The sequence below is a fragment of the Mustelus asterias genome, chromosome 3, assembly GCF_964213995.1.
Source record: "Mustelus asterias chromosome 3, sMusAst1.hap1.1, whole genome shotgun sequence".
Taxonomy (NCBI): Eukaryota; Metazoa; Chordata; class Chondrichthyes; order Carcharhiniformes; family Triakidae; genus Mustelus; species Mustelus asterias.
The window spans coordinates 145,509,842-145,525,141 of NC_135803.1; the positions used below are offsets into that span (position 1 = coordinate 145,509,842).

Sequence of the window (15,300 nt, forward strand, 5' to 3'; positions counted from 1 at the left end):
GACTTGGGAAGGCTGCTCCCTGGGTCTCCCACTGTTAACCCAGAAGTCCTCCTGCGGGGCTGCAGTGAGGTGAGCTTGCCTAAGGATGGGAGTGACAGGATAATCTCTCCAACCAAATATGGTGGCATGGATGTAAGTGGCCAAGGACATCAGGGGCAGGAATGTGCTCCCTCCAACCTGGAGACACTGCGCCAAATGAATTCAAGGTCTCACGAGGGAAAAACAGGTGAGTGGCATAAGACTCAGGTGACAAGCCTCACACTCTGACTTCCCCAGCATTCTTCTGCACAGTACTCTCCAGATCACCACAGCTTGCAGCAACGTTCATTCTTCACATTATTGTGAGATCCAGATTTACCTCACTGTCAGGAAGCTGGGAACTACAACTCCCAGTGTTCCTCTGGAGTTTAGCACACGCACAGGCTGGGAGCTGGTGAGTTGGTGCTGGACTGTAGACTAGGGAATCTAAGGGAATGGAGTCTCAGTAGATGAGATTGAAACCCCGAGAGGTGGATCTGTCTGAGTAGAAGTGACTTTTGGAGAGAATTCCAAGGCGAAATCTTCCAAGGTGAAGGCTGGAATCCCTCGCGAGAGAGACAGAGTTTCAACAAGATGAGCTGACTCACGGTGTTTAATGACATCTGGGTGGGCTCTTGAGAAATCCATGGAATTTATCTTGGTTGCATCTGCCACCTATTGTGCAATGTGGTGAATTAGATCACTGTTTGCCTGGAAATTCATATTTACCTCGTATTAACCCTGATTATTTTAATTTTATTGTTTTAACCTGCAGATTGTTTGCACTTTCTGACCTTGTATACTAAGGTTTATTATAATTTGTTTAAAACTCGCAGAATCTTGTGGCTTTGTCTTAGGGAGTGTCTTGAATCTCAAACTTTGTTTACTTTAAACACAAAATGTTATCGATCCCGAAAGTAAATCTTACCAAAAACATTGGTCCCTAAAACTAAATCCTACCAAAAACAGGGATCTGGTCTAGGATCAAAACAGCATCCTCCTCTGACCAGTTAATACTCACTCACCCTCATCCCCTTACTCTCTCACTCCCATGTCTCACAGTCACCCTGTACAAATGGTGTCTTTTCCTCCACAACAAGTCATCATAACCACTCACACCTCGCGGCTTTCGCTCCCTGAAGAAGACAGCGCAGCACTTAGTGAGAAGCTGGGACCCGGGATGAGGGGAGAAAAGGTAGTCCTCGCATGACGGACACCTTGTCGGCCTTTGCTAATGCATTCCCACCTGCTCCACTGGGAAGGATGTCTAATTTCAGGAGGCTGCAGATGTCAGCAACAACCTGCTCTGAACGTTCAGCCTTCCTGAGGCAAAGGTGCTCATACTTGTCATCCACTGTCTGTAGATTCATTTTGGGGGTCTCACCTCTGTATCCATGTCCATTCTCTCTCCCATGTAGAGGAGCATAAGGCTGAGAAGAAGGCATTGCTGCTCTCGGTGAAGGCTGGCAGCAAGGAAGTGCAGCTGAAGGTGAGTGAAGTACTAGACAGAAGTGCCTTACAAGTTGGCAATCCCCATCAAGCGGTGAAAATACTCCGAGAAGTGCTTTGAACAGCAGTCCCCTACCTGACCGTGGCTGGAGCTCCTCAATGTAACTGAACAAAGCCTCCACTACTTGTCAGTTTCATGAAAGAAGCTCTTCCTGCTTTTCACTGGCGAGGTCAGGAAACAGGTCCCATGGCTGGGAAATCCAGGATTCAGGGCTAAAGCAACTCATAATTGGCTTAACAACTAATGAATTACTTACCTAACAGATCCAAGCGATTTCCCCATTCAGCTGCAATGCTTCACCAAGGAAAGCAACATCAATGGCCTGAACATCCCCACCCTGCTCATCATCACAGACTGGGAAAATTCTACACACAAGTTCGAAATTTGTGGAACTTTATCTAACACTGGCACCTGCCAATTGAACACACACAGGAAACATTTTTTCTTTTTTTACAAGCACAGGTTTGATTAATAGGGATTAACTATATATTCCGTCAGCTCCAAAAGGACATTTGGTGCTTGGTAAACAAATAAGCACATGGCTTAAGGACTGGCAGCTGTGTCAGAGGGATAAACATACTGTGGGATACATGATATTTAATATCAATTGCCAGCACATTATTTTTAAGGTTTGAATGACAGTGGACCTGCCACAGAAGCAACTAGATATTAAGGCCGGGGTTTTCCATTCTGGGCCTAAGTCCTGTTGGAGGGGCAGGAACTGGGAGTGTTTCCCGCCGTGGAGGGAATTTGCACTGAATCGGGCAATGCTAGGCTCATTCATTTTGCAGTCAGAGGTTTCCTAACTAACTGTGTGGCATGCCGACACTATAGTTAAGAAAGCCCCCCAATGCCTCCACTTTCTCAGAAGACTAAGGAAATTTGGCATGTCAGCTGCGACTTTCACCAATTTTTACAGATGCACCATAGAAAGCATTCTTTCTGGTTGTATCACAGCTTGGTATGGCTCCTGCACTGCCCAAGACTGCAAGAAACTACAAATGGCGTGAATGTAGCCCAATCCATCACTCAAACCAGCCTCCTATCCATTGACTCTGTCTACACTTCCTGCTGCCTTGGCAAAGCAGCCAGCATAATTAAGGACCCCACGCACCCCGGACATTCTCTCTTCTACCTTCTTCCTTCGGGAAAAAGATACAAAAGTCTGAGATCACGTACCAACCGACTCAAGAACAGCTTCTTCCCTGCTACTGTCAGACTTTTGAATGGACTTACCTCCCATTAATTCGATCTTTCTCTACACCCAACCAAGACTGTAACACTACATTCTGCACTCTCTCGTTTCCTTCTCTATGAACAGTATGCTTTGTCTGTATAGCGCAAAGAAATAATACGTTTCATTGCATGCTAATACATGTGACAATAATAAATCAAATCAAAAGGACAGGCTGGGTGACGCGCATCCCGCCATAATATCGAGGCACTATATTTAAAAGATGTCCACTGTTGAAGGAGGAGATTGCTGGCAGATCCCAGGGAGCTCAGGCCACAGACTCAGTGATTCTTTCCTCAATGCACTGCTCATTGCAGTGGAGGCCAGAGAATGGAAGGAGGAAACCTGGAGCAGTCAAACCAACCCTGCACGGGAGGAAGTCTCCAGAGAGGTCCGTTCCCATGGCTTCCACCAGAGGACTGGCCTGCAATACCGCAAATACTGAATGGCTCATCCACTTCGCCAGAGTTAGTGAACCCTCAACTGCTCACACTCACCGCACTGAATGGTACAGGGCACATGGGTTTCAGTGGCAAGGGGAACCATCCGTGCTTTCATGCATAAAAGAGCTACTCAATGTGATAAGATGATGTTTCATAGACCCACTGCTGTCCATCAAGTTTACAAATGGAAAGGTCCCTGACCCTTCCACAAATGAGCTCAGAAACTGTCTGGGAGGAGGTGGCTGGAGAAAGGGAGTTAGATTTTGAGGACAACACTAACACTTGTCTCTATGAACCTTATCCTTTTCTCTGCATGGGCTCACTGCTCTGGAAGGGGCCCTTTGAACAAACAATGCATCAATCATATGGCACATAATCCAGTGGGTTATTTATAAGACTGGAAGAATAAGAAAGATACATGAGACCTAATAGCTCTCAACCCCATCTTCGCTCTTTGCACAGGAAAGATTGTGGCACAGCAGGAGAGAGAGAGGAGAGATGGGAGGAAGTCCACCTACACTGAGGAACCTTACAGAGGCACAATGGCACAGTGGTTAACACTGCTGCCTCACAGCGCCAGGTTCAATTCCCGGCTTGGCTAACCGTCTGTTTGGAGTCTGCATGTTCTCCCCATGTCTGCGTGGGTTTCCTCCGGGTGCTCCAGTTTCCTCCCACAGTCCAAAAGTTAGCGTGTGTGCACGGTATTTCAGATATTTTAAGGTATTGCCCATTTGTGATACATTAGTTTATCAAGGGATTACTCTTCAAAAGAGTTGGCACAGAATTGTTGGGTTGAATGGCCTCCCTCTATACTGTACAATTCAATAGTTGTATGATAGACAGATAAATGGACATTGGGTACAGATCAGACCATGATCTAATTGGTTGAGAATGTGCTGGTTAGGTGCATTGGCTATGCCAAATTCTCCCTGTGTATCCGAACAGGCGGCGGAATATAGCGATTAGAGATTTTCGCAGTAACTTCATTGCTGTAAGCCTACTTGTGACACTAATAAATAAACTTTAAGGGATTGAGGAGTGAGGTCGAGCTGGCAGAGGAGGCACCAGACCAAGCCTCTGCAGAGGGAGAGGTTGGCAGGTGGTCTCATGTTTAATGTAGTCACATGGAAACCCAACGGTCATGTGTTCCTCCATGTTGTAGGCAGCTCATTGCTCTCTCCTCTCTCAGTCACAGATTCCAGCTGGGAAGACTAGAAGGAGAAACCTTGCCCAGCTGGTCCTCCAGCCTACTGAGGACAGAGGACATTGGGGAGGAGGAAGGAAGTGCACAGGCAGAGCAGTGACAGCACTCACCTGCACCCACCCTGGCGCAGACACACACTGCGGTCGGTACTAGATGCAGTTCAGACCGGGTCTCACATTCTGGTGGTCACCACCTGGACACGTGTACACAGCAGGAAGGGGCAGGGTCAGCCAAGATCACCAGCACTCGGAGGACTGCTGGGGAAGAGACATCCATGCTGTCAGCGCCGGGTAATGAGTCTTTGGGATCGGGCATGTGCAAGATGCTGGAGATGCCGCAAGAAGCAGGGGAACATCAGGCAGAAGGCCTCAACAAAGTGGCACGTTAGGCTGAGGAATCAGTCTGCCTAATCCCTGATGGAGTGGTTCTGGCCTGTGCGCGCATGGGGTGGGGGTTCGGCAAATACCATGGAGAATGTTGTCTATCAGAATGCTAAATTTCTGTTGGATATGTGCACAGATCTGCACTCCATCGCTATAGTGACATACACAGATATCTTGTGGCTATGTGAGAGGGGGAACAGGCACCTCGACATCCCCTGGATGTACCTTCCCCGAGGGTGTCTGGCCCTTTGGAATCCTCCTTGCCTGTGACCCATTCAGCTTTATCCTCTGTGACCATAGAGGGAAGAGTTGCTTCATAGCAGGACAGTCAAAGTAGACCACAGCCCTCCAGGTTAGCACTGCTGCCTCACAGCGCTTGGGACCTGAGTTTGATTCCAGTCTTGGGTGATTGTCTGTGGAGTTTGCATGTTCTATTCTATCTGCTATATTCATTATTTATTGGTATAAGTCTATGCAATGGGACCTTTTACCAATGATGTCCTTGAGATGGAGGTAGAAGAGACTTCTGCGGATTTCAACAGTCCCGAACCAAAACCACGTCATCGAGCGATTCAGAGACCCCAAAGACCAGGGGAATCCATCAAATGAGCTTTTTTGCAGAGCTGTATAGGCTGCCCTGTTTTGTGGGTATGGTACATTGAAAGTGACCATATTGCCATCAGAATCCGTGCAGAAATCTGTCAGAAATTTTACAGACAAAAGACGACCTAAGATTCAACCCAGCTTTTAAAGATGCTAGCTAGGCAGATCAAACATGAGAACAAAATTTGAGCTATAATCTACTGAAATACCAAGACTTTAGATGAGTTGGTTAGTTGGGCAGGCCCAAAGGTAGCAGCCGCACCCACCCAAAAGCCCACCAATACGGACGAAAGGGCAAGAAACTTCATAGCAGCCATCTTGAGGTGCTTATGCTGTGGTGCTGGAATGCTGATCCATTGTCCTGTGTGCTTTATCTTTAATCATTTTCTGAACATATCCTGTCTACCTGTTTGCAATATCAAAGCAGTGTAGTTATCAAGCCAATTTCAGTGGTGTCTGAACTGTTCCCATTTCCCTCAGATTTGATTAGTTTTCCAGAGGCACAATGAAAGATGGGGCAGGGGGGTGGGGGGAAAAGGGTTGGGGGACTCTCCCATCCCGCCCACCATGGGAATCATAGCATGAGGTTGGGGGGGGGGGGGGGGGGTGGACCACACAAAGGCCCATTGACCTCCGGTGAGATTCTCCGGTTTTGGGGTGAACTCGGCCAGAGAATTCCAGCCAGGATATTTCAAGCAGTTCTGCAAATCATTTGTAAAAATTTAATTAAAAGGAAGATGACAAGAGAATGTTTATGAAATGCAGATTGTTCAAGAAATTGGGAATAAGGAAAATGAGATTTATAGAGTTCCTAGGAAAAAAGGGATCAGAAATTCAAGAAGAATTTTGGTCGAGTACTTTGGAAGTTGAAGGGCGTGATCATTCATGCCATGCTCCTGTGGCAGAAAAGATGGAGATTTTGGCAACAAGCCAAAGTGGCAAGATCCCACTGGCATGAATAGTTGGAAAATTCCGGCCAAAGTCTTTAAAACTGACGCTGGAGCTGGCATTATGATACTGATTGATCATTTAGACTGGCTCAAAATAGTACACACCCATCCATCGATGGGCCACATGACCTCCTCCTGCACTGTAGGGGTTCTATGTACCTATAATGTCCTCCCAGAGAGCTGAGTACACAGTTGGAGATTGAATCCTTTCCAACAGTGACTTGGGCGAGATGTAGCATAACAGGTTAATAGTTATGGTAATCAGATAGGCTTGTGCATCATGATGTAACAGTGACATCAGCAGTTACGTGTTAGTGATCTTGTGGAGAATATGGAATTATCTACACGAGATGTATTTACCTAATATCTTATCGTGTATACAGTGCAAATAAAATAGTTTTAAAGGAACATAGGAAATAGGAGCAGAAAGTGGCAAATTCAGCCCTTTGAGTCTGCCCTGCCATTCAATCAGATCATGGCTGATCTCTCTCTGGTCTCAAATCCACCTCCCTATCTGTTCCCTATATCCCACTTTCCATTTTTTAAAAATAGAAATAGTAGTAGTTCCTCCAAATCTCAGTTTTAAATCTATCGCCTCTGAGGTAGGGCAACCCAGGGAGCATGGGCTGCAGCAGGAGAGGAAAGAATGGAAAGAGTTAAACAGACAGCCTGAGTAGTATCCAGTCACTGCAGGCAGACATGTGGCAAATTACAAATAACTACATCCCAGCCGGCACTAAACAGTCACACCCCAGGTGAGATCTCTCTGAGGTTACAGCAACAATAAGAGAATCAGTACCACTTAAAAGTGGTCTGGAAGAACCATTGTGTCTCTGGAAAGCTAATCAAGTATCAGGGATAACTGCAGTGCTTTGATATTGGAAACAGGTAGACAGAATATGTTCAGAAACAATTAAAGATAAAGCACACAGGACAATGGATCAGCATGTGATTAAAACAAAACTTTAACAAAATTAACGTAACAATATGATGACTTAATTGAAATGTGGTGCTTTGAACGTGAAAAAGTACAAGAATGTGTAAGAACCTATGATTAGCAGAGTAGCTCGGGAACAAGCTGGAATTACAGCTCCAAGTTCTGCTCTCCTTCATGCATGTTGAATAAAGCCATTTTTGTTGAAGTTCTATATGGTCTCTGAAGACTCAGTTCGTTCATTCCCTCCAATAGCCTCTCAACTTTTACCTGTGACCTCTTGTTCTAGATTGCCCCATAAGAGGAAACGTTTGGTCTATGTTTACTTTATCAATCCCTTTTCAAATTTTATATAGCTCGATCAGATCCCCTCTCATCCTTCTAAACTCCAGCTAGTATAAGCCCAAACTGTTTAATCTCTCCTCTTACATCAACCCTTTCATCCCCAAAAACATACTCGAATCAGATCCAAGTCGCTCATGAGGGAAACCTATCCAGTATAGATAAGGTCATGAGATAAGCTACAAAACATATACCACATTATTCTGCATCATGGCCCAGTGGTAGCATTCACATCGGAGTCAGAAGATTGCAGGTTCAAGTCCAACTCCAGAGTTCTATTGCAAGTGTTGTCCTTCATGTGAGATGTTAAACCTCTAAGATGAACAGAAAAAAATTCCATGGCACTATTTCAAAGAAAGGTAGGGAGTTCTTCCCAGTGTTCTGGCCGACATTTCACTCTTAATCAACATAAGTTAAAACAGTTCATCCTCCTGAAGTTGAAACAAAAATGGCTTTATCACAATGCTGCTCTTGGGATCATGCTGTGCACAGTTTGGTTGCTACATTTCTTACAGAACAACAGTGATGACACTTTCAAAGTACTTGTTTAGCTGTGAAGCACTTTAGTACACCCCAAGGTTGTGAAAGGTGATATATAAATGGAAGTCCGTCTTCTTTCAATAATACTTGGGAAATGCTGAAATGCTATGTGCCTTAATATGTGGGAGCTGCATTCAGCATAGTCAATGTGTTCCTTCGATTGGCTTCTTTCTATACATTAAGCAATTGAAGACCAGCTCCTTGTTTATCAACATAGAGTAACTTGCTTTAGATATTAATCCTTCTGTTACTTAACTCATCGGCTTGGTAATCGCATTAAATCTGATAACTGCAAGACAGTGGGATTTTGCTTTGGCTGCATCTTGTAAGAAAATTCTGTGAACATGCAGTTCTCAACTCAGGCACAGCACTTAATTCAGATTCAGGATGTATGCAAATTGCAAAAGTGGTTACAAAAGCAAGATTAGGGAACCGTCAGGGATTACAGCAATATTTATAACCATTGGCTTTGTAGAAAATGAAGCAGCCAAAGTTAATTTTTAAACATTTATTGGGGATTATTATTAAAGGGCTGAATTTTATGGGACCTTTGGGGATTGGCTCAGATGCAGGCAAAATGGTATAGGAAGGTGCTGGGGGTGTTCCCATATCTCCCACCACCATGCCATTAGCAGGAAAGATAGCAGACTATCCACCATCTAGATTCCAATTGATAAAAGCAAAATATTGCGGATGCTGGAATCTGAAACAAAAACAGAAAATGCTGGAAAATCTCAGAGTTCTGACAGTAATCGCTGCTCCCAATGGGGTCTACTCTACGTCGGAGACACCAAACATAGACTGGGCGATCACTTTGCTGAACACCTTCAGTCTGTCTGCAAGCAGGACCCAGACCTTCCTGTCACTTGCCACTTCAACACACCACCCTGCTCTACTGTCCACATGTCAGCCTTTGGTCTTTTGCAATGTTCCAGTGAACCCCAAAGCAAACTGGAGGAACAGCACCTCATCTTCCGATTGGGCACTTTACAGCCTTCTGGATGGAACACTGAGTTCAACAACTTCAGGAGGATGAACTCTCTCCTCCACCTTCACCCCATTTCCATTTATTTTATTCCATTTCATTCATCCATTCATCATCCTTCTTTTTCACTTCTATTTTTCTACTTCTCCATTCCAGCTCTCCTGCTTTCCACACCCTCCCCCCACCCCGCTTCAGTGTAACTGCCACATTCCTTAAGCAGTCCTTCAACAATCTGTACCTCTGTCCTGTCATTCTTGCATTCTGATCACTTAATGGACACTCACACCTTCTCAGCTTCTGTATCCTCATTTACATTCCCTTTGTCCGATTGCTCTTGGATCTGACGAAAGGTCATCTAGGCTCAAAACATTGGTTCTATTCTCTCCCCACAGATGCTGTTAGACCTGCTGAGATTTCCCAGCATTCTCTGTTTTAGATTCCAATTGAGCCAGTTAAGCAAGCAATTGAGGGTCTCTTACTGTGTACGCTGGTATTTTACCAGTGGCAAGGGGGTACTATATTCTGGGGAGAGATCTTCTGACAAACCCCAGAGGCCTCCTTGGGGGGAGGTGGTGTGGGAAAAGAGGCTCATGAATGGGGATTCTTGGTGGCAACCCCACCCTTTAGCCAGGTCCTTTCTGATCCACACTGGCACCCCCGCTTATCTGGCTATGAAAGTCTATGTCCAACACAGTGTCCTCTTCCCCCTGTGCAGCCCCAACAGCGACCACTGCTCATGTTGGTGCTGCTGAGGCTGTTAAGCTGCCAGTGCTGATTTTGGCTTTAAATGTACCTGCCTGTTCCCTATAACCTTTGAGTCAATTTAAAAGGGCCTTTAAACAATAATAGAAGTTGCTGTGTTGGAGAACTAAGGCAGGCCCTCTAACCATTTTAGATACAGAACCATTAGTTTTGTCTTTCTACTATTTTCACAACCTCCTGCTGGCTCACTTAAGTTTGAGCGCTCTGTTCTTTCCTGTCATGCTTTATCATTCCCTATTGATATCTTTATCTCTTGCCTTGTCTTCTCTAATTTATCACATCTTCCCACACTTGATCCCTTGCCCCCCAACTATTTAGTATAAACCCCTCTCCACCACCCTAGTTACATGACTCACCTGAACACTGCTCACAACACGGTTCAGGTGAAGACCATCCAAATAGTGCAGCTTTCACTTTCTCTAGTACTGGTGCCAGTGCCCCACGGATCAAAACCCATTTCTCCCACAACAATCTTTAAGCTACATATTTAACTCTCTGGTCTTTTTAACCATTCTCCAATTTGTTTGTGGATCAGGTAATAATCCCAAGATCATTGCGATCTTTTAAGATTCCAACTTTGAGGTTCTGCTTTTCAATTTAGCCCCTTGTAATTCATACTCCCTAAGCAGAGCTCCCTTCCTCCAACCTATGTCATTGGTGCCAATGTGGTGGTCAACCATTGGATCCTCCCCCTCTCACAAAGTTCATCGCCAGAGTAGATGTCCTGAACCCTGGCAGTGGGTATGCAATATAGCCATCTGGACTCTCTCTCAGCTGCAGAGAACTGTACCTTCCCATATAATTCTCCTCCCCCTACTACATTTCTATTAACTCCCTCCTCTAGAATGGCTTTGTGTGCCATGGTGACTTTATTCATCCACCCTGCAATCCCCACTTCTGTCCATACAGGTTGCAAGCGCCTCTGCTGGACAATTGCAGAGGTTGAGGCTACTCCACTTCTACCATCTCAATTATCTCAGTCACACCCTTCTGTCCCTGACCACTGGCCAAATCAAAAGACCCTATCCTAAGGGGTGTGTGTGACTACCTCCTGGAATAAAGTTTCCAGGTACCTTTCCCTCCCTGCTGCAATGCAGTTTGCTCAAAAGCTCTTCAAGCCAAATATTTACTGCACGTTTGTGTCATCACATTAGTGCCCAAAGGAACCCATATTCTGTAGCAGTATCATCACCTGCCCTTCCATCGTTTTTAGATATTAGTTTTCTTAATTTACAATTAATAAACCCTACCACTCCCAATAAACTTTACTACTGCTAATAAGACCTTTCAAAACTTGTACTTTATTAGTAATTACAAGATAATGGGAAAATACTCAGCAACCTCGTTTCCCTCTGACATCACACTGATTTTTCCCCGTAATGTCACACCCATGCCTGCCACCATCTCTCATTGCTCCCCCCCCCCCCCAACCCCTTAGTGGTTTTAAGTCTCTCGCCTCTCCCTCCTGCACTGTTTTAAGCTTGTTGCTTAAATTCAGCCCGAATTGAAAGTTAGTTTCAGTAGAGATGACATTGAAACTATTGATTTGTCATAAAAACTCACTTGGTTCACTTATGTCCTTTGAGGAAAGAAGTCTGCCATCCTGATCCAGTCTGGCCCAAATGTGATTCTAGATCTGCAGTAATGTTGATTACTCTTAACTACCCTCTGAAATGGTCCAGCAAGACGCTCTGTTGTAACAAACCGTTACAGAAAGCATGCAATAGTTCAACAAGGCAGCTCACCACCACCTTCAAGGACAATTAGAGATGGGCAACAAATGCTGGCCTTGCGAAAGACACCCATGAAATAATTTAAAAGGGCGATTCAAAAATAGGTCTTCCAGTTTCCTTACTGCTCAATATTATTTACTCAGACAAATTTAGGCCTTTTAAAAATCAAAATTGAATTTTAAATCGTTAAAGTTAGTTTATACTCAGTGAACCAAAAACAATCAGAATGCCAAAGAGCTACAAGATTATTTTTGTTTAAAAATGTTTAAATAATGTTGATTATTTAACAACACGAAACTGTTCTACCAGTTCAGAAGTTTTACTTATTTACAAATGATTTATTGGTTTACTAAATAAATTTTTAAAACAGAGGGAACTATAAGGAACATGGAACATTTGTGAAGCTGGTTAGCAAAAACAGCATTTCCTCATTGCTTTATGGGTGGTTTTCAGTTTGAACAGGAAGTAATATGCATTTTCCGGATACAAATATGTACGCAAGGTGTATTTTAATAAATTTTTAGATGTTTTTCATGCAAACAGCAGGGTATTGGAAAGAAAGTTCTGTCTTGTGCTTTAAATGCACAAAAATCATCAAGACTTAACAAAATTTCCCCACACTAAACAACAAAGCCATTAAATCTAAATATGATACAAATAAGTGAGTTTACCAGAATAATTACCGGACGTGATTAACTAGGATAAAACCCCCACAGGCCCTCACACTCGAGTAATTAGGCCCCATCATCCTGTGGTTCATTTCCCAGTAATTCATTATTTACTCCAATGCCTCCCCCAGCCTCCAAATCGTTAATTTAAAAAAAATCGAAATATCACGTATATTTAATCTGTCCTAATACTGCAAAAAGACAAATATTTATGAAACAAAGGTTCACTTGCTGTTCGTCAATGACCTCGGCTTCTTGTGCAATCTGCCCCTTTGTATCTTCGAACAGATTACCCCAGAGGCCTTATTAAAATCTGACATCGTCAGTCTAATAAAACCTAATAGCGTTGAACAAGGCACAAATTTTAACGCCAGTCTGTAGTCAGGTAGGTTTAATGCTGCTACATTGCTCCTAACTTAGGCTTCCATCAAAATAATTAACTTTTTTTTAATAAAGAGTCTGCATATACACAAGAATAAATGCAATACGTGATGTGTGCAGTAAGCACATGTGCTGTACACAATTTAATTTAGGAATAGCATCTCAAATTTGTAATGCAAGTTTAAATGGGTCAGCTTCACTAATTCATCCACAAGGGTTTAACTTCTAAGCTCAGATTACTGGTCTTATCTGGAAAGATGTATTAGAGAGACTCTGCTGTACACTGAGCATCCGGTCTGTTTCTTTCGAGATTGTTTAATGTATTACTGAGTCATCACCGTATACCTGGCTGCACTGCCTTAGTTTGAACTGTTATTTAAGTGCGAGGTGATTCATTTTGGGAGGACAAATTTAAATGCGGATTACAGGGTCAACAGCAGGGTTCTGAGGAATGTGGAGGGACAGAGAGATCTTGGGGTTCATATCCACAGATCTCTGAAGGTTGCCACTCAAGTGGATAGAGCTGTGAAGGCGGCCTATAGTGCGTTAGCGTTTATTAACAGGGGGTTTGAGTTTAAGAGCTGTGGGGTTATGCTGCAACTGTACAGGATCTTGGTGAGACCACATTTGGAATATTGTGTGCAGTTCTGGTCACCTCAGTATAAGAAGGACGTGGAAGCATTGGAAAAAGAATGCAAAGGAGATTTACCAGGATGCTGCCTGGTTTGGAGGGTAGGTCTTATGAGGAAAGGTTGAGGGAGCTAGGGCTTTTCTCTTGAGCGGAGGAGGATGAGAGGCGACTTAATAGAGGTTTATAAGATGATGAGGGGGATAGATTGAGTGAACATTCAGAGACTATTTCCTCGGGTGGATGTAGCTGTTGCTAGGGGGCATAACTATAAGGTTCATGGTGGGAAATATAGGAGGGATGTCCGAGGTAGGTTCTTTACTCAGTGGTTGGGGGCTGGAATGAACTGCCTGCTGTGATAGTGGAGTTGGACACTTTAGGAACTTTCAAGCGGTTATTGGATAGGCACATGGAGCACACCAGAATGATAGGGAGTGGGATAGCTTGATCTTGGTTTCGGACAAAGCTCGGCACAACATCAGGGGCCGAAGGGCCTGTACTGTGCTGTACTGTTCTATGTTCTATTTACGTTCTAGTGAGATGAATGAGTAATTATTTAACGATTCTTTGAGTGCTAGTTGGTTTGGCTTTTGTTTCCAACGGTAGTACAGATCCAGCTTCTGCAAATGCCAGATTAGCTCAGTAGTAGTAGTATCCTCACTTTAGTCAGAAGGCTACGGTTTCAAGATTCACTGCAGGATTTAGGCACATAATCGAGGCTGACACCAATACTGAGGGAGGTGCTGTCTTCCAAGTGATGCATTAAGGCAAGTCACACCTGCCTATTTAAAAGATTCCTTGGTACTCTTCAAATGTCTCAGTTGCTGGTAGTGTGGTTGCTATTGTTACAATCTGGTTAGGGACCATTAAAGCTTGAAGACTTGCAAACATCTAGCAATTAACTGACACCACAAGATACCACTTTTTTAAAAGAACTTTATTCCACATATAAAGAAAAATGATACAAAGTAAGCAATATTAAATTAACACAATATGCTTTAAACTCCATTCTGCATTTTACTTCTCCCACATTCCTCAAGCCACCCCATGTGGCTCACTTACATGTACTAGATGCTGTATATATTAAGACACAAGCACCTACCAGTCCTTTGCAACCAGAAAGAGCATGTACATATACTGCACATTTTTCAACAAAACAAAATAGGGGACAGCCACTCTCTGGTTAAGGCATTGCCCTGGGGAATGGACCAGAGTCAACTTGCCTGATTTAAATTGAAACAAAGTTTAACATTTAACCATTAGTCATCAGTCAACTGGTGCATTCTCCATGGCAACCCCTCTATCGGGGTCCACTTGCCAACGAATCAGCACTCTCTTCTCTATAAATTGTTGTTCCCATTTCCATTTGGTATTCTTGCAAATTGTCCTGATGAAGGCAACACAAGATGCTTTGACAATGGCTTTTTTCACCAATTAGGTATTTATTAATTGTTCTTTGACTTGGAGGAAATTACAAAAACCTCAACATATCAGCCATTTCCAGAATAGGAGGGCCATTAGGCTCATTTCTGTACAACAGACTAGTGCTGTATGATGGCAGACTTCCCAGTTTAATCCCACTGAGAAGAAGCCTAGCCACGGTTTAGTGCTTCACCCTAATAGTACACTGAAGAACAGGATATCATTACCTACTGAATCACTCGTGTGAAAAAAAATGCAGTACAGCCAACTGCACTTGGGCACAGCAGTAACTTAAAGTTTATTTATTAGTCACAAGTAAGGCTTACATTAACACTGTGAGTAGTCTCTCAACACCAGGTTAAAGTTCAACATGTTTATTTGGTAGCATGAGCTTTCGGAGCCTTCATCTAATGAAGGGGCAGCGCTCCGAAAGCTCGTGCTACCAAATAAACCTGTTGGACTTTAACCTGGTGTTGTGAGTCTACTTACTGTGCCTACCCCAGTCCAACGCTGGCAACTCCACATCATGGCTACATTAACACTGCAATGAAGTTACTGTG

General features: G+C 43.8%; 1 protein-coding gene across 1 annotated transcript in view; it reads right to left on the reverse strand.

Annotated features, from left to right (window-relative positions):
* LOC144491690 (sodium-coupled neutral amino acid transporter 3-like) overlaps positions 1–1,839 on the reverse strand; it is a 171,815-nt gene extending 169,976 nt beyond the window's left edge. The window contains exon 1 of the mRNA XM_078209872.1: positions 1,785–1,839. Coding sequence (XP_078065998.1) covers positions 1,785–1,810 — 26 coding nt within the window. The 5' untranslated portion in view covers positions 1,811–1,839. The remainder of the gene's footprint in view (positions 1–1,784) is intronic.
* Positions 1,840–15,300: the final 13,461 nt, after the last annotated feature.